Consider the following 20307-nt stretch of genomic DNA (forward strand, 5'->3'; position numbering starts at 1 on the left):
ACACCTCTTGGGGGGGATCACCCCTATGGCGATCTTCTAGCCCTGGAGGTTTCCTGCATCCCTGGGGGCAGGGAGATCACTGCAGCAACAGTCCTTCAGCCCTCAGGGTATGTGTGGTGCCCTCATGGCTGGGAGCCTCCCTCAACTGAGGGGGGTTCCCACCTGCAAGAGCTTGCATATTGCTAGTGCAGGGGGGTCCCCCCCGCAAGAGCTTGCATATTGCTAGTGCAGGGGGAGCTAAGGATCAGGTTCCCCCTGCACCAGGAATAAGGCATGTAGAATCGCACAATTGCACCTCCTGTACATGTGTGGTATGATAGGCAGCATGATTGTGCAAATAGCACACTAGGTTCCATCACAACTACCTGCACATGTAGAGGGGGCCTAAAGTAGTAATGAATCAGTGTTGGTATCTAGTGTCTTTTTACAGTTTGGTGCAGGATAACTGTTCAGAACATACTAACAGTATTTGACAGATTGTGAGACACAGAACGATGTTGAAAAATGCTCCAAGCATATGATTTTGATGTCTGTGATTATAGCAAGTAAGCTATCTCTGTAGTTAGTTGTTGACTAAGTACTTGCAGTCCATGAAATTGTTTACCAGTAACACCATGGAAAGTCTCTCTTTCCATGGAATAAATGCCCATAATTGGAGTTGTGCATGAACAGTTGTTCCTGAATAACAGCATATATAGACAATCCCTTTGTGAACTGTCACCTGAATATTAGAGTTTTGAGAATTAAGTGAGGGAAGAGTAGGTACTCTAATACAAAGTCATAAATCAGTGAGTCAGATGAATAGGCATCATATTTGTCCTTGTTGTAAGTAATATTTTTTCCAAAGTGGAATCAGATTCCTTTATCATTCCTTTTCTTTTTTCAGTAGGTTTTCTGTGAGACATTTCATGATTCAGGAATGTTGCACATCAAAATATACTTTGAGTTTATGCACGTAGTTAACCTCAAATATTTTCTCTTTCAAGCAGGGAATCATTAGTAGAGTGACAGAGTCGGTGAAGAACATTGTACCAGGGTGGTTACAAAAGTACTTCAATAAAAGTGAAGAGGAGCATGTAGATACAAGTGAACCTAGAAACCAGGTTGAGAATCCATTAAGCTACCATCATGATTATACAGAGGAAGACACCACTGTGATTGATGGAAGAGTCACTCCTGAGTCGACCAGAATTATTTTGGAAGGTATGTGGAAGACTACAGCTAGTTGAATAAGATTAATACATTTAGACTTCCAAGATTTTATGAATACTAAAATTCATAAATTTAACCTTCTGGATTATTACATTTTTAAAGGAAATTGGAAAGACAGGCTTGACAAAATATAATACAGTTTTTTAATCTTTTTTTTCCCCAACATTTGAAAAGGTTTTCCTTCTGGTGTTCTCTAGGTTGTCCTTTAGGGATAGAGACTGTTGATCTGTTTTCCCTAGTCCATTAAATAGCTGTAACATGGTTGTAATTTTTGCTAAAAAGTGAGCTGGGTGATTTCCCCCCCTCCTCCCCCCATTTAATGCAAGATCTGGAGATGAAAAGTTGCGCATTTTGTCCATGTCCCATAAACTTAGAAGGCTGCATCCTCTGTATGGCAAAATCCCAACAGCATTTCACAGCAGAGACAGAAATTTTTCACCAGTATGAGAAGCTGATATGAAAGAATTAGAAAAAAAAAAACCATGCTAACCCTACATTTAAATAGCAATTAAGATTTGTTCTTATTCTAGAAATTAAATTGTATATTGTTAAATCTCATCACTTTCAATGTCATTTTAGAAGCTCAGAAAAATACATTATGCTTTATAAATTTATGTAGGCTTTGTGTGATAACTATTCTATAATAGGGCCTTTGAGCTTGGGGCAGGTTAGCATTTAAACCTTTGATGCTGAATTTCCTGACTTCTTTGTAGTTTAACATTTCATATGTAATGTTGCACTAACTTAAGGACTTGCATGTTGTTGTTCTGCTAACAGACAGTTAAGTGAAACCCTATATGGGTGAGGAAGAAGTTAAAATTGGCTTATCTCTATTTTTGTACATGAAACTTGGCAGTAGAAAAAGAGTGTTGATAGAAAATAGCTTTTGACTTATGCTCCCACACACTCCTTACCTGCTAATTGTGTTATCTTATTCTAGAACCATCCACAAGTAGATCTGCATTAAACTTCTCGGATGTGTTGACAAGGCCCTCTCTTCATCGAAGTCATCTGAATTGCACCATGTTGGATTCCACAGCACCACACTGTCAACCCTCCACATCCTCTGCTCTTGGCATTGGCAGTTCTGGACTCTCCTTAGTAAAAGAAATAAAAGATTCTACCTCTCAGCATGATGATGATAACATCTCAACTACCAGTGGCTTCTCTTCTAGAGCATCTGATAAAGGTAGCATTTATTTTACTGGGATCATTAATTTGCCCAATTCTGTTTCATAACAGATGCATTGCATTTTTTACATGTTTGATCTGTCACCTTGGAAAACAGAAATTTGTCAGTTACTTGGGTATAAGCTTCTGATATGCAAGAGTTAGATAACAAAATATAAAATTAAGTATCATGTTGTAACTTTTTTATAGCTATAGTGAAAGATACTGTCATAAAATCAGGGTGTCTCTAGAGTTGGTGATGGAAAGCAAAGCTTATTGTTTAGATTATATTCAATTCAAAGGTTGGAGAGTAGCTACTAAGGGTGCAGACAGATGTAACATTTGAAATATTTTATTGGGCAACAGGGTTTGAAACATCTTAAAAAATGGAGTTTTTCAGCCACAGACAGATGTGCGGACTCCTGGCACATTCCACCACTGGAACACTTCAGAATCGTTGGGCTGGCCCTCAGTGGCAGTGTTCTGCAGCTGGGGTGGGGGCATGGATAGCAAATCCATCCAGCCTGCAGCTCTGCTCCTACCTTGCCCCTGCAACAAAGTGCAGGGAGAGCATAGTGGAGACTCAGTGAGTGCGCCTAGCTGCTTTAGCATTCCATCCTTTTTCTCTTCTGTGAAATATGAAACATCATAACCAGAAGGAAATATGACTACATCCTGCTTGCCACCAAACAACATTGAAGTAAACAGACTATTCCAATTTTTTTCTGAGTCTAACCTGCATAAAATGAGCTGTGCCAAACAGGAGATTTTACCACACCTTTAACTCTCCTATGAAATATGAACTTTCATTTCTACCTGGAAGAAATTTTTACAATCTTTTCTCTTATGCCTGAGGAAGAGTATTTGTACCCAAAAGCTTGCAATTAAAGCTTTTTTTTTTCTTTCAAAAATCTAGTTGCTCTAATAAAACATATCACCTCTACCACAAGTTCAGATTCCTAGCTGCTTTGGGGAGATGAGGGAGGAATGCGGCATTGTGGGATGCCAGAGAACAGACACCATATACATTTGTTCCAGAGTGAAATAGCACAAAATTAGTGCCTGCTTCCTCTAGGCACATTTTCTGTCATGGTTTGGACCATTTTTATCAGGTGTTTTATTTCTGCATGTTCCCTTTTTGAAACGTTTGAAATGTTACATCTGTCCATAGCATAAAGGTCATTTGCTATGGACTTACGAATATTTGGCTTGCATGGGCTGGGTTACTGCTCTTAGGGTATCTAGTAGGCAAGCATCTACTGTTCATGCTTTATCTTTTGTGGACGGAGGATTTCAGTTCTCAGTTCTATCATGCCTGCCGTATTTCTTGAATATAAAATTCACTAGGGGCAAATGTTATCTTGATGTTTTTATTTAACATCGTATTGACTAAGACTTTTGAAAACTTAAGCCCTTTCACTACAGAATAATTGCTGGGTAGAACAGACAACAGTAGTGCAGGCTTCCACAGACTGTAGAAGCAGGTTTCCATTTACCATGCCTCAACCTTATTTTAAGGGGGAGGCTGTCCTTGGAATCCACATCAGTTGTCTGTATACCTCTGCTTTTTATTAGCAGGCTCAGGACAAACAAGAAAGTGCTTGTGGCTTTCGATGGAGTGGACAGTTTGTTAGAAATTTAAATAAGAACATTAACTGCAGAAGAACCAGATTTAAGACCCACCAGTTCTGCCCTGGTTTGAACTCAAGTGATTAACTGACTTATGAGAATTTTGTATGCCATTAGTAATGCAAGTGTTAATATAATTTCTGTCCTTCTGAAAAAGTTTCCTAGTAAAACCATTAGTCTGAGCTTTGTTTACTGCTTATAATTTCCATTACAAAGGCTAGTTCTCTATTGATTTACATGACTAGGACCTGGATTCATGAATTATGTGAGACTTCCCGCTTTCTGGTGCAGATTGTTAACAGAATATTGTAAGATAAATCTGTTCAGACAACTCTGAAACTAGGTGTTGAATGACGTAGGACCGAATGTGGCATTTTATTATGTGTTTCTTTAATGCAAATTTATATTTGGTTTTCTGTCTACATCAACTTTTATGCTTTAAATTTAAAACTTTTAGAATGCAACTAAGGCCCTAACCCACTCAAGGTATTTATGCATACCATACATCTTTTTGTCAGATATAGCAGTTTCAAAAAATACTGTACCACCTCTCTGGTCTGCAGAAGCAGAACGGTCTCATTCCCTCTCACAACATACGCCTACCAGCTCTAAAAAACCTGCATTCAACTTATCAGCTTTTGGAGCTCTCTCCCCTGTAAGTACAGCACAATGTTGGGGGGTTTGGTGGGTTTTTTTGATTGTGTTCTTTTTATCCATTTTGCTAACTTTCTCAATGTGTCTTTCTGCAGTCACTTGGTAACACTTCTGTCCTTAAGACAAGCCAGCTTGGGGATTCTCCATTTTATCCTGGAAAAACCACTTACGGTGGGGCAGCTGCAGCAGCAAGGCAGTCTAAAGCACGAATTACACCTTATCAGGTAAGAGAAACTGGGAGTGAGGTGGGCAGTAAAGTGTGCGGGCCGCCTCCCGATCCCATCCATGTTGCCATGTGCGGGCCGGGAGCGATATGCGGACCCTTTTTGTGCTCTGCGCGGGCTGTGGCCAGCAGCCCAGGCACGTGGGGTCGGAGAGAATGGGCGACACGCTAGAATTAGGCACGGACATGTAATGGTTGATTTAAAGATTTTTTACTTACACCGAAGATGGTCACGGTGCAGGCAGGAAAACTTGCTTGAGTTGCGGTTACAGACAGGAAAGAAGAGAGGCGGGCAAGAGTTCTAAACTCGTGAACTCTAGCCCAATCCGGCTGAAGGCTCTAAACACGCGAGCCCGTCGTGTCAACCGAAGAAAGTACTCGTACAAAAGAGCTCTGAATAAACTCACACGGAGTTTGCTAGGCTCCGTGGAACTTGTGCTCTGAGGTAGTCCGGTCGTCTGAACAACTATGTCAGTTGTTCCAGCTGGCAAGGAATAGACTCACACGAAGTTTGCTAGGCTCCGTGGGTCCTCTTTTTGCGCGCAGGGAGGGATACGTCTAGGAATCTATCGGCGACGGGGAGAGGCTAGAGGCTGATCAGACCTCTGTTGCCTGCTTGAAATGCGCTGGGTCCGATAGGCTCCGCAGCGCTTAGAGATCTTCACACAGCATGAAGTCTCCTCCTCCTGGTGTTCGTGGAGTCCTCCAACTTGGGTGGAAACCCCTCAAGCATTTTATACGGCTAGCAAGCCAATCACTAGCCGCCATGTGTGAATAATTTAGAACTGGCCAATAATGGGGCTTGAATTAGCATACAAATGGTGGGAACTCTTTGCAACTAGCATTTCTGTGCTGCAACAAAGAAATGCACCCTGCAAAGAAAGCTACTAATTGGCGGGAAATTCTCCCTTGCACCGGAGTTTTCCTCTGCAGCAGAAAACTCCACCGTGCAAAGAAGCTGCAATTTAGCGGGAAAAATAATTCAGTGGTGCCAAAGCACACACAAAAACAAAAATCACAACTTTGGGTTGTGACAAAGAGCAACTGAAATGTAATACTCGTGCCACAGGTTAGCCTTCCCCATTCAGGTACGTGATGTGGTATGGGAGTGATCAGTGAATTATAGCAAAATGCATCTTGTTTGTAGAGAGGAGCATCTAAGCTGTGGTACATAAATTAGGGCTGTCAATCTGCTATAGTTACACAGTTGCACAAAGTTTTACATTCATAAACTTTGTGTTTGCACACGGCGTATGCATATGCAAAAATAGCTAAGCATCCTTAACTGTAACAAAAACAGCTGCTCCTGCTTACTTTTTATTTTTTATTTAGAGGTGTATTTAGTGGTATACTTACAAAAAATGCACCTGTGCTGATCCTTTTCTTTGCATTCCCCTCCAGCAGAGATTAAGGTACAATGTTGAATGCAATACAGGTTTCCCTTGCTTTATTTAGTTTCTGTATGTGCAAATTCACTCTTATGCAATGACCCTTTTTATACTAAAAATTCATTATATGCTAGGAGGTGCAGGTTGTACATAGGTTATATGCTAGGTAAATTCACTCTGCTGCGATTGGTGTGGTGGAAGCCCAGAGTCAGCTGCTTTGTGCAGTGCATTGTGGGAGTGATGTGCACCAAAATATAGTATCCTGTGGATCTGTGCTCCTCGCTCATTATCTACAAAATGTGTTTCTGTAGTTGCCATCCCCACTGTGATAGTGCCCTGTGCTTGTGGGTATTGTCTGCTGTTGGTGAATACCAAAATTGTCTTGTAAAAGTGCTAGAAATGGGCTTGGGGGTCAGTACATTCGAGGTCTTGGAGCTTATCCCTATTTGTTACATTGTAAAGTGGGTTCCCTTTATGTGAATTTAAGTTATGTGCCGTTTTCCAGGAACACATGTACAGCATAAAGCAAGAGAAATGTATATTAAGATAGACACCAAAAACCAAAATCCATTTCAACGTACCTAACTTGACTAGCTGTGCATGGCGCTATCAAGCAAAATTATCCACCCCACGAAATAGATAACAAAATCTAACCTAATTAATGTTGAAAACAGCCGATAGGGATTGATTGGTAGGGCTGGTTGGAAAAAAATGCCCATTCGTAGAACTCTTATTGTTTTGTTCAGAACATCTTGGGCTTGACATACTTTTACCAGGTCCTGGAAGTGCAGGATCTGTGGTCCCTAGGCAGGGTCTACCTGTCAAGTCTGTCCCAGAACAGGGGAACACTACGGGGCCCCTGCAGCTACCTAGTGAAATTGATATTCTTTAGCTATTGGTTGTGAAATAAATGGAGGAGGTAAGTTTCATTAAACAAATGCAGGATCCTAGCAGCTCCTTACTCTCTGAACCATTTGAAACTTGTTGGTGCTGTTTGGTCTGAAACCTCATTTTAAAACAAAGCAAAACAAAACCAAAAAAACCTAAACCCTAATACTTCTTGTGAACAAGAAACACTGTTTTTTCCCTACCTCTATTGATTATATTTTTTAAAAACTTAAGTCAAAACTAAAATTCAGTGGTTCTAGGAAAAGAAAAAAGTCCTGCTTCCTTTAAAATAAATCTTACTTCTTCTAGTGCTAATAAATTATAATGAGGATTACAGCCAGTATCATTTACTCATTCTGCTTTGCTTCCTCCCTGGGCATACCAGCAATGTGGTAAAATTTAGTTTGTGGTTACATAGTGGCGACGTAAAACAAATAATAAATGAATATTTAAGTAAGTTTATGGAATGTTATTTTAGGCTTCCTGTTGCTCATTTAGCATAACTGATTACTGTTTGCTAATTTTACTTTATATTTACCCCTTTACAATTTCGTGTATCTCCTTGTAAACAAGTTGTATGGCACTGTCATTGCCAAAGTATAGGCTCTGAGAATAAATTAATGAAAAAGTGAAAACTGGATTTCCTGTGGATGGTGTAATCTGATTAAGATGTTTCATTTACATACTACCATGTAAATCTGAAGTTGCTTACCCACTTACGTTTATAACCTCTGTGTAATATCAGTTTCAACTTCACATTCTTTTTTCTACCCTACTTTAAAAAAGATACATTATTGTCTTCATGACTTTCTTAAATATTGACTAAAATTTATATGAATTTTAGATTCTTCATATTTGTCCTGCACCTGTCTTTCAGGCGTGCGGAGATGTGAGCCAATTCTTACTGGAAAGTAAATAGGTTCCCATTTACTTCAGTAGGTCTCTAGGTTTTAGTTGTCAGTAGTAATTCCCCCGCCCTCCCCCCCCCCCCCCTTCCCCCCCCCCTGCCACCCCCACCACTTCTCCTGCCCACCGTCGCTTCCCTACCTGCAGGGCTAGGGTCAGGGCCTCCCATGGGTGAGGGTGGGAGGGCAGTGTGCACTGCCCCCACCCCCCCCGTCTGTCCTAGAATAATGGGATCTAACACAAGACATGAGTGTTAAATCCAGTGCAGTTAAGTGTGCAATGCTAACTTTTTCAGATGCCAGTAAGAAGACAAATGAAAGCAAAGCAAGCAAATGTGCAGTCCTATGGAGTGACAAGTTCCACGGCACGGCGCATCTTGCAGTCTTTGGAGAAGATGTCAAGTCCTTTAGCGGTAAATGGCTTTTATTACTCCATTCTGTGTTGTTTCATGAGCACATGGAACCCTCTAAGCACATTTGTATCAGATAAGCTTTAAACAAGGTTTTCATAGTTTAACTTTATTGTAACGTTTATTCAACAGGATGCTAGAAGGATTCCATCCTCTGTTTCTTCTCCACGCTGTTCTGTAAGTTGATCTCTAAACTGTTTTCTCTGTTTTGTTGCATAGAAACCTTTAGACCAGTTTTCATTTTAATATTTCTGGTTTCTTTTTTTTTTTTCTCAGCCTGTGGACAGGAGTGTGCTGGATATTACTGGCTTCCATTCAAAAAGAAAACAGGTAAGAATTACTGTCATCCCATAACAGCAGATAGCTAATTTAAATCAGGGGTTTTCAATCTTTCCTGGTTGGTGTACCGACGGGGGAGGTTCCCCCATGTGCACCAGTGAAACCAGAAGTGCTTGTGGCAAAGCCAGACATTTCCCCTGCTTCTCCATGCCACTGCCACGTTACCCCCTGTGGGCTTCCCAAGTACCCCCAGGGATATGCATACCCCCGATTTAAATTAAAATGTTTTTGTTACTTTGGAGATCTAGGGGGATATTGGTAGTCAGGTACAAATTGGTAATGCTGTGTGAATTGTGACTTATTTAGGTGTGTGTTCAGTTTTCAGATATGTCTGTGTACTAGTTGGGAGGGTTGTAGAGACTGTCCACTCCACTTCAGGGGCATTAGCCAGGTAGGTTAGGTCTGTGTGCCTTGTTTTTTGTAAATGTTTACCCAGGGAAGCATATATGGAACTTGGACTTAAACTCTACCCCTTTCTGCCACTTGGAGGTAAGCAAGCTGTAGCTATGCTAGGCAGTTGTGTTTAGAGAGACCTTGTACAGCCAAATTGAGGAAATGCCATTAACAAATGGTGAAAGTGGCTCTGCCAGACTTGCATATTTAAATGAATGATAAAATGTGTTGCCTAAACAAGCCAGTCTAAACTACTAATAATGCTGTAGTTAATTCGAACTTGTCAAGAAATGAAAGATGTTGATAGAGATTTTTTTTTCAAGATTTTTAGATACGTTTTAACATTGGACTCGTATGGAGCAAATGAATCCAAATACCCTCATGTTTAGTCCAACAGCGCTTTACCGAGAAGCTAGCCTAAGAATGAAAAGATTGCCTTCCTTCCATGGTGTTCCATTGCATGAGGTTTACGTGGGGAATAGAGTGTTTTTTTGTATTGCTCCCTTTGTTGGAAGTATGACTGCATTTTCAAATTTACCTGAAAAATCTCAATCTTTAGTATATACTGAAAAGAAGGCATAAGAACGCTACAAAGTGTAGGATGTCCTTTTGTAAATGTAAAGTGTCATGTAAACAGACTGCAAACAAAACAGCAAGTGCTCAGCTTAAATTGTAGAGCTGCACCTGTGATGAGGCATTAGAAAAGATTTGCCAGTTATGTAATGGAGATCCTGGGGATGTGAAACTAAACAAATGTAGTACACAGCTGTTTCTATGTGGAAAGGGAAGAATTGTCTATTCATAAAGTTAAAATGTTTGGCAAGAAATGGAAAGTCCTTGACAGTAGTAATAGTTGCCCAAGAAAAGAGGTTTTTTGTGTTGTTGGAGTAGACTGCTTACAGAACACTTGTGCACTTAAGTAAAACTGTTATAGTGAGATCAATAGGGTGATACATTTTTAATTCCAGTATCCTTCAGTATAGGCCAGTGACATTAGTGCTCTACAACCATAAACTAGTTTTAATTTTAGTGTTTCGGTAATGCATATTTAAAAATACATTGAAAAGTTATTTCATTCACAACAGGCTAGTAAAACTATACAAAGTTTTACATAAACATGCAGTATTTAAAAGAATTCAAAAACCTTGCTTTTCTCTTAAGTAGTTAGTCTTGGAAATGGCTGGCACTAAATGGAAAAAAAAATCAGCAGGATTGATTTTTAAATCATTCTAGACCACTTCTTTACTCCATATTAATAATAAAACTTTAGGTGAGATTAGTGCAAGGTGTAAGCATTTCTATCAAATTCAGCTTACTTTCACTATTTTTGTTTTATCCATCATTTTTTGTCAGTTTAAACAAATTGGGGAAGTCTTTAGTGCCGCAGTATATAAACTGCAAATATTGTGCAGCAGATACTGATTTTTTTTTTTTTAAACAAATACTTCTCATTAAAATATTTTAAAATGGAAAATAAATGAATCTATCCTTAGCTGTTTCTGTTCTGTAAAAGAGTGCTCTGTATGAAATAGACATTTTGGGCTATATTTGAATTGAGAGTGTTCTTTTTTTTTTGGAATGCTTCTTGAGAATTAAATTGGGCAAAATTTTCAAATGTATTCAAGGAGTTTGGGGGCTTGCTTAACTATAATGTTGTTGTAGCTTTCTGGTGTTAAACTTGTTGGAATAATCAACATCAGAAGTTTGACTACCTAGCTGTTAGCATTTTGATGTAGAAATCTGTTTCTGGTTTATACTGAGTATAAATTTCACCATATATGTGTAGTACAAGAAAATACTATGATGAGTTAAGTGAATAATGGTGCCCCTAACAATAAAATTAGTTGACGAATCTGGGTGTGTTAGGTTTACGCAAGTCTGGACTACCCTTCTTGACTTTCTTAACTTTCCCACGCAAGTTGAATACCTGTCTAGCACATTAAGCATTTTCACTGAATGCTAATTTAATTCATGCTTTTTAAATAAAAGCACTTCCTACCTTCAAAACCAAATTAACTGTATTGATTAATCCTTGTCCTAAAGGTGGAATCCCAACTGCCACCGGTCCAGAAACTTGTAACACCAAAGACCGTTTCTTTGTCAATGAGCCGGTCCCAGTATTTTAAACCATCCCTGACTCCTACTGCTGAGTCAGGCAAAGCTCGACAGAGAGTAGACATAAAGCACAAAGTAAGTATGCTTTCTGGTTCATATTTGCACAGCGTACTGTTGGAATGTCTATAAATATTATCATAGTATGTTATACCTACACTATATAGAGAATGCAAGGTAATACCTAGGACAGTAGCAATCTTTGTGCAAAGAACACTTCAATTTGTTTGTATTGCACTGTATTTATGAAACGGTATGTGGTTGGTAGGTTGTATACACAGTGTAATGATATACTGCTGGCTTGGACTGTATTTGAGCTGAAATAATAAAAAATCGTGTAGTGGTGTTCAGGCCTATTTATGAGCACTTCTCTTGACAGCCTGGCTGGAAATTTCTGCTGATTAAAATTATCCAGCACAGTTTGGATTATTTGTGTATTAAATCTGCATTTAAGCTATCCCCATTTAAGTAGTACATCCCAGGTGATTTCATTTGTGAGTTTCTACAAGGTAATTTGGTGTTGGTGTGCTTCATCATGGACTCATGATTAAGCTTTTGCAGTGTTCCCTCATTTGCCAGAGTTTTTGCATGAGATATGTACTTCTACTCTGGATAATCCCATACATGATTTAAGTCTCCAGGATTTGTTTACAATGAGATCTTTGAATATCACTTCCACTTTGGGTTAGGGTAGATTCAGTTTTCATGTTCCCATTTCTGTTGACCATCCTGTCTTTGTTGCCATGTTCACCATGGTTCTTACTAAAAACTAAGGCAAAATGTTTTTGGTTTTTTTAAGTTTGGGACCATAATTAGCTTATCTTTACTCTCTACCTCTTCCTCCTGTAGGAATATAAAATGTGGTATTACTAATATTTTTATAGGGGATTGGTGAGTTGATGTCTGTTTTCAAAATTAGAAAACTTGGGGTTAAAAGAAGGATTTGAAGTTTGGAAAACTGTTACAGTGGGCGATTTTTAAGAAGCTCAATCTATCTAGATTATCTAGGAGAAGGTTAAGAGGTGACTTGTTTAGTCCATAAGTACATGCATAGTGGGAATATTTTTTGATAAAGAGTTTATAATCTGGCAGACAAAAGCATTCAAGGTCCAGTGCCTAGAAGGTGAAGCTAGACCATTCAGACTGGAAATAAGGAGATAAATGTTGAAAAAACTTATTTAAGGATGTGAGAGATGTTCCATCACTCCATCTTGACTCAAGATGGATATTTTTCTTTGAGAGAGATACTATAACTCAAAAAGTATAGTTGATACTATAAATCAAAACTCCTGCTTGATTTAAAATTTAGTGAAATTCTACAAGATATTTTTTGTAGGAGGTTAGACTAGGTCAGGGGTGACCAACCCACACAGTACGTACCACAAATGGCATAGGAAGCCTCTTTGTGTGGCACACTGTAGATTGCAGTACTTGCCTGCCCCCTCCCAATAAACAGGACAGAAAGCAGAGGAGCAGATTAGGCAGGGGGAGGGCATTGGAGTAGCACTTAGGAAGGATATGAGACTTAATTGGTGGTATGCCTGCCAGAAGGGTTGGCCCCCGCTGGACAAGATAATCGCATTGTGGTGCTAACATCTATGAATCTGTTAGTTTAGTTTGCACAATCTGTCTTTTGCACTAAAAGAAAATTCAGTTAAAAGTGATAACAGTTGTATTTTTTTTCTTTGGTAAGTGGAATGCTTAAAATGGCATGGTTCTTAATTAAAAAAAAAAAAAAAAAGTTTGTGGGTCTGGCATAGGTGAATGTCAGTAAGTACTAGCTCTTGAATTGCCTGTGTGGTAAGTCATCACAGTTATAGATCAGTATAGTTTATTATATACTTTGCAGTCAAGTGTTTGTCATAATTAGTACTTATTAGGTTTGGGGTACAGGCCAAGGCAGTAAAATTTGTTTAATATGAAGAATTTATGCTGTCCTAAGTTACGCAAGAGGAATAGATGGCTGTTAATCTATTCTATTTTAATTAAAGTTAATATACTAGTGAATTAACTCCTGCATCTAAATGGATACAGTGACATGGAATTCTATTATTATAGTGACTACTACAAATAAAAGAAGCAGGATTAACATAAGATTTCCAACAATGCAATTTAGCTTTGGTTTTTAAAATAATTGCAAATATGGAGAAATTAACTAAAACCCCATATGTTATTACCTTTTATTTGCAGGGAATGAGGGAGAAAAATCTAGCTATAGAACTGCAAACAAAACCACCTGAAAGGTATGTCAAATCTAGAGTTAATCTAAACCGTGTATTATGATGGAGTGGTGATGGATACTTTTGTGATTCTTAAATGTAATCTACATGCTCAGGCTTTTGAACAGGGTATAACAAATAGTTCTTGTTCCTACAACAGGATGGACGATGGGGTTTGTTTGGGTTTTTTTCAAGATTTTTAACCTGGGAATGAGGTGGGAAATATCTAATGTTGTGATGCAAGCTATGCATATAAATAGAAAATAAGAGAAACAATAGTTAAACTAACAGTGACAAGAGTATGAAATGGAAGAAGGATATAAAAATAAAACTATCTTATCAACAAACCTTTTGGCCTATATATGTGTTCTTACCAGCAAATAAAACAGGGAAGAAAATGAATGCAATGTCGCTCCTGCAGAGGGGGCTCTGTGGCTTCTGAAGCTCAGTTCTTTTCCCTTGTACAGTTTTCTAGCTGGCTAAACAAGATTTCAGGAATTACCAGCACTGTTTTAGCAATTCTTTCCATACATATTTTTTAACAGGATTAAATGATGCAGAAATAAACCATTTCACAATTGAATTATTTTTCCTCATTCATCTTAATGTTCTGTAGATTACAGCCCCTTTTTCCTAATTGGCTGAGACCTAAAACCTTGGTCTAACATAACCCAAGGTAACACTCTACTTCCCAGAACTTGGCAGAATTAAAACCCCAGTGCAATAGACTGTCATTTCACTTGTCCCGCAGTGCCTCACCTTCTCTTTCATGATACTGAAGAACGTATAAACCCAACAGCCAGATGCTGTATCAGTTGCTTGTAGGCATGATGCTTATGGTATAAGATAGTACATCTTTGCAAGACATTTTTCTTCATGTGAGTCTCTATCTTTTTTTTTAGCTGTGTTTTTTGTGGAAGAGGACATGACTTCTCAGACAAAACACAAACGACCTCTTTAGGTGATAGTTTTCTGCCTGTCTGCATACTGGACAAATTGCAGCTTTGTTTCTGTAGACTGTAGGCTTTTGTACAGTCTGATGTGACCATGAGCATCATTTGGCCAGTTCATCTTGAGAAGCAAAAGCTTCATGCTTACAACATTTTCTTGTAGAGTTATTGGGTCCACAACAGCCTCTCCCGAAAAAGGGTTTTGAGGTGTTTCTGAGGTTTTACCACAGCATGTTAGTGTAGCCATCGTTAACTTTTAAATACAGGCCGTCCTCAAATTACAACGTTTCGAGCTACAACATTTTGCACTTACAACGTTTATAAACTGAGAGACACTACAACTTTATGACATCAGTTTCAGCTCTACAATGCTTGATCCGATGCAACACTACGCCAGCGAACAAGTTTGTTGCGTCGCTCATCTCCTGAAGAACATCTGTCCAAACTTCCTTGGACACTTTCTTAAAGAAAGCAGACAAGACTCCAGAAAAACCTGCAGCCAAGACTCCTGAGAAGACTCCAGCCAACAACCCTTCAAAAAATCCAACAAAGAGCCTTTCAAAAAGTCCAGCAAAGTCGCCACCAAAGAAGTCCTTCCAAATCAATATGATTGCTATTTACAATATAAATACATTAATGTAGCTATATTACTCATCTGTAATTGATCGAGTACAAAATTCTGGGGTATTTTTAGTGAAAATAGGGTGTCGGGCCTTGGTTCTGGAACCAATCCCCCATTTATAACATTGTTTCTTATGAGAAAATTGGTTCCGAGTTGCAATGTTTTGACTTAAGATGCGGTTTTCAGGAACCAATTGTGTCGTAAGTCTGAGGACTGCCTGCACAACATTACTTTGAGTTTGCCTTGGCTCTCTGCTTAGATTCCTTTCTTTTACAAAGGACCTGCTTAAGGGAATTCCAGGAAATTAAGATGAAATTGAATTGGCAATACAGATGGTGCTGTCTAAAGCAGGGTGCACAAACTTTGTAGTTTCTGGACTGTGGTTCTTGGATTTAATTCACTGCAACTGGTAAATCTCTTTATTTGGTTGGCCTACCAGAAATTTCGTAGCTCTTAACTCTAGATAAGAACTTTTAGATTTCAGTCTTTCCCCCAGGGATAGAAGTGTGATTCTGCATAAACAGTTCATGGGTGTATATAAAAAAGGGGGCTACATATTTTGTATGTAGGTGCACACCTTCTTTCTTCAGAAATCTGGCTTGGGCTCTGCTGTACAGAATTAAGTTAAAACCTGAAATACTTAAAATTCTTATTTTTATTTTTTTTTAGGCTGGGTTAGATGAAGTTTTGATCATATGCCTCTTTGAGGACTCAGTTGCCAGTTGAACAGCAAGAGGCAGCATAGAGTCCTCCTTTCGGTTTCATTAGGAGCTAGACAGATTATACTAGAGTATCTCAGAAGCATAAGCCTATGCTGTGCCGTCAGTCTCATGGGGAACTTGACCTAGTGCCTAGATTTAAGTATATATGAAAGCTTCTGTTTCAACAGTCATGTGTTTGGCCAGGAGAGGAGCTTCTATATAAAAGTCTATTCTTTGGGTATTTGGGTGTTGTACCCGTTTCTTCTTTCTCTGATGAGGGTTGTGCTTAATCACATTCCCTACTTCATTCATCTTGTCTGCTGGCTTTTCTCTTTTACACTTGGGTTAGGAAGTCTTTCTTTTTGCTGTTCTGCCCAAGCTTTTGGCAGAAAAAGGAAAAGTGCTGATTATATAAGAGGTTTATCAGTCAGTGTAATGAAAAGAACCCTGGAATGCAGACTGGCAAATGCTGCCTTTGTTCAGATGAAACCCCTGTGAAGGGAGTAACAGCTTCTAAGGCTTCTGTTAAGCTGCACAAGCTGGAGTTTCCGCCTTGAAGAGCTGTGGACAGCTATCTGGACCTCCTTGAATCTCTTTCTCTTTCACGAAGGCTTTATGTGGCAGTGTTGGCACATAGGACCTTCTCTCTTGTCCCTCACCAAAGGTTCACTGATGAAGTAAAGACCAACTTGAGTGGCTGTATTGAAGGTCCCATTAGAGATGTAGGAAAATAGTTACTTAATTTTCCTGTTTTCTGTCTTTTGGCTCAGACTTAAGTCTGTGTTGAACATGGGGACAGTCTACTTAAATGAACTTGTTTTCAACTTTTCTTGTAGCTGTTTGTGTTTAGAAGAATTCTTATTCCTTGGGAAATCTAGTTGAACAGCATCAGACAACTTGCACAGAACTTTGCTTTTCACTTTCTTCGTTAACATAGGGCATTTTTCTCTTCAAGGGGAACAGATCCAGTAAATAGCAGAGCTTGATGCAAGTAGGCAATAAAAAGCTTGCTCTGATCATACATTTTTTGTCTCTGTGCCAGCAATTCTACGTACCCCAAATTCAGTAGTCCTGCCTCTAATGGACTGTCTTCAGGAGGGGGAGGCGGCGGTGGCAAAATGAGAAGAGAAAGAGGCCTACACTATATATCAAAACCTGGACAAGAACAGGTTGGTGAATTTACTCCAGTTGTGCTACTGCATCACAAATATATGTATACTGTATACTTGGCTCATTACAGGCTCCAGATAGAATTAATGGTTACAAAACAGTCAACTTTGTGAACTACATAGGCTGAAATGGTTAAAGCCCCCTCTGTGCACCTTCATTTTGGGAGCACAGTTTGATGGGGGTGGGGGGGTGATTTTCACAGGTGCTTAGTTACTCCACTGTCCCATTGAATTGAATTTAGTAGAAGTTGCAGGTGCTCCTTGCTTCTGAATAGGAAGCCTATATTTCTCAAGTTAGTGCATCAGTTGTCACACCCCAAAAATATAACTGCTTTTGGAAATTTTGGACGTATCTGGGAATTTTGACTTGTAAAGCTACTTTATTAACAGTGGAATGAATAAGTCCTCATACAAGAAAGCTGGGAAAGTAGAGTTTTCAGGTTTGTATGTATAGTTGTTGCAAAGATTTGACGTAGGCAATAACTAGCAAATTAAGTATTCTTTAAATTAATAATATTATCCTTCTATATGGTGTAACATTGTATGGAACAAACCAAGATTTGAAAATGGAATAAAACATGACGGTGTTGCCCTGGAGGGTCAGGCCAACTCTCAGGATCTCAATATTGCGCTGTTAGACAGGAGGGTGTGACACAATTGCACATACACAAAACACACACACACATCAATTGGGTGCGCACGCACACAACCAGCTCAGGCACATACACATCCAGACAAGCCTAGGGACATGCATACTTGTCACCAATTCAAGCACATACACTATACATCCCAAAAGTTAGACACAGATCACTAATTCATATATCATGCACACAATGCCACACACGCACTCTCTCTCTCTCTCTCTCTCTCTCCCTCTCTCACACACTAGCAACTTAGGTACACACACGTTTAAAATAACCAGTCTAGGTTCATGCACACTTATCACCAGTTTAAGTCCATACATGCTACACACACCACATTTAGACAGAATCAGTTACCAACGCCTGCACATCCGATACACATACGTGGATTACTAATTTATATACCACACACATACACAATGATATCTATGTATGTGTGTATATATATGTGTATTCACTAATTCACACACATACCACCCTCCTACACATACACACAAGTGAGTTCCTAAGTTGGGTGTTGTGATGTGTATGTATGCATGTGCTTGGTGTACTTGGGGTACCTGGGGAAAGTTAGGATAAGAAAGTAGAAGTGTAGGGAGTTAAAGTTACCGGAAATGAAAGTCACCGGGACCGAGATTAGAACCGGTAGACTAGAGGGGCCTGGACTGAAGAACTGAGGCTTGGGGGTAACTTTAGGTTAATTGATTAAAAGACAGCGCCCAAAGCCTGCAGAACAGTGAAGCATGCCGGCACAGAGGCTGGGTCTGGAGCCAGAGCTAGGGGGAAGCTGAAAAGGTAGATGGGGAGAGGGAAAAATGGGACTAAGGGAAAGTGTGGGTGTTAAAGAGGGGCTGTGGGTGTGGGGAGCCAGAGGATGGCTCCCGGGCAGCTAGAGAAGTAGCAGGTGCTGGAAGGTGGAGCAAGGCTCCAGCTGCTGGAGCGAAGTGCAAGACAGCTAAGTGGAGCTTGCAAGCTGTGTGGGGCGGGGCTTACAGAAGGTGTGGGGAAGCCTGAAAACAGAGATGGACAGCAGAAAATCACAGGAAAAGCATAAGGCAGCAGGAAAGCAAGGAGAGGCTCGGAGGTGGCAGAAAAGGGGAGATGGAATTGGGAGGAGATTGGGAAACTAGCAGAGACGGTGGGAACTGCAGATGAGAGAGAATGAGGCTGGAATTTAAGATAGGGAAGGGAATGGGATTCAGTAAAACATGACCCAACTCGGGGTTGCAAATGACAGTGGTTTTATTGAACAGAGGAGATGGTGACACAATGCCAAATTGGTTCCCTTGTACCCACACCTCCCCAACCCCACCCCCACATGCACACACATGCCCTGGCCTGGGTTAGAGAGGCTTGGTGCAGGGGCTGAAGTCCTCTGAAGTCCAGGAGGAGAGACAGAGCCCAAATTGTAGGAGGTGTGCAGGTAATATCTACCTATCCAGGCTGGAAGGGGTCCTTGTCCAGTAGGTGTTATCCAGAGGGGGGTTGCTGGCAGGGCCTCTGGGTGGATAGGTGGTGTGGCATGGTGCTGGTCCCGATGCAAATGGAGTTCCCACTAGGTCTGTCTTCACTGCCCCTTTTTATAGGGGCAGACCTTGTGTGACCCTAGTGACAGGAGACATGCCCAGGCAAGGGTCAGCCCCTGGTGTACTGAGCATGTGTGCTCCATGCAGGGATGTGCAGTTTCTAGTGTCTGTAATGGTGAGAGTTGCTGGTTTTGCAGGGTCTTTTGTCTTTCAAATGCTGGTCTTGTCTCTGTTCCTGGGTGAGGTCCATGGTTCCTGGGTGAATCAATGCGAGGTGATGGCCCAGTCATTACAGGCCATTCAGTAGAGGCCTTCTACCATTGTATTTCAATCATTTCCAATCACACTCGTTCATTGGGGAACCAATTTACATGGGAGGGGTATGTGACTCATACAGTTGCAACATGGGATGCCCAGGCAGAGGACAGAAGATGGAGGCTTGACATATAAAATGGAAACTTGACATGACTTTGGTTCACTTACAAACACAGGCCTAAGCCATACACTATCCATATGAAACGATAAAAATTAGTACAAAAATTATAATAATACAATATACAACAGTAAAAATCAATACAAACCTAATAATAATACAGTAAACAACAGTGGATAGCCAAAACCAAAAACTTGCTACCAAAATAAAAATGTTTAAAGCTTATCCTACATCTTAGCTTACTTATACGTATCTATAGGGAAAAGAGAGGGAGAGAAAAAGTCAAGAGATGATTGGGGAAGGGGAGGGGAATGCATTTAAAATAAATAAATAAATAAAAGAGAAACGGGGGGTTTTGCTACAACAGCATTCTAGGTCAAAGTATTAAATGAGTTTGTCTCTTAGGGTATAAACATATTGTCAAATGTGTCCGTCCACAGCTGATCTGCTTCAGTGGGCAAAACACGTTGCTAGTTTTTCCACATCGTACAGAGGCCTGATCCTGTGGAACTATAGGCAGTGTTCTCTACTGACAGAGATGTTCCTGGGAGATTCTCCGGGGCATGTCCCTTTAAGTGGGGCAAGTTAGAGAGGGGTTTCTGGGGCTTGTGGGGGAAAGAGGCAAGCCCAGCCAGACAACAGAGCCCACCTGTGCTGAGGGAGGGAGCACCTGTGAACAAGCAGCTAATTGCTTAATTAATCATTCAGCCGCTGGCTCTTTCC

General features: G+C 40.1%; 1 protein-coding gene across 1 annotated transcript in view; it reads left to right on the forward strand.

Moving 5' to 3' along the window:
- NUP153 (nucleoporin 153) overlaps window positions 1-20307 on the forward strand; it is a 51006-nt gene that overhangs the window by 5220 nt on the left and 25479 nt on the right. The window contains exons 2-11 of the mRNA XM_014520734.1: window positions 987-1203; window positions 2153-2401; window positions 4530-4666; window positions 4761-4889; window positions 8366-8482; window positions 8612-8656; window positions 8756-8809; window positions 11255-11401; window positions 13514-13566; window positions 16858-16984. Of these exons, the coding sequence (XP_014376220.1) occupies window positions 987-1203; window positions 2153-2401; window positions 4530-4666; window positions 4761-4889; window positions 8366-8482; window positions 8612-8656; window positions 8756-8809; window positions 11255-11401; window positions 13514-13566; window positions 16858-16984 (1275 nt within the window). The remainder of the gene's footprint in view (window positions 1-986; window positions 1204-2152; window positions 2402-4529; window positions 4667-4760; window positions 4890-8365; window positions 8483-8611; window positions 8657-8755; window positions 8810-11254; window positions 11402-13513; window positions 13567-16857; window positions 16985-20307) is intronic.

Source organism: Alligator sinensis, unplaced genomic scaffold, assembly GCF_000455745.1.
Source record: "Alligator sinensis unplaced genomic scaffold, ASM45574v1 scaffold253_1, whole genome shotgun sequence".
In the NCBI taxonomy this organism is placed as follows: Eukaryota; Metazoa; Chordata; order Crocodylia; family Alligatoridae; genus Alligator; species Alligator sinensis.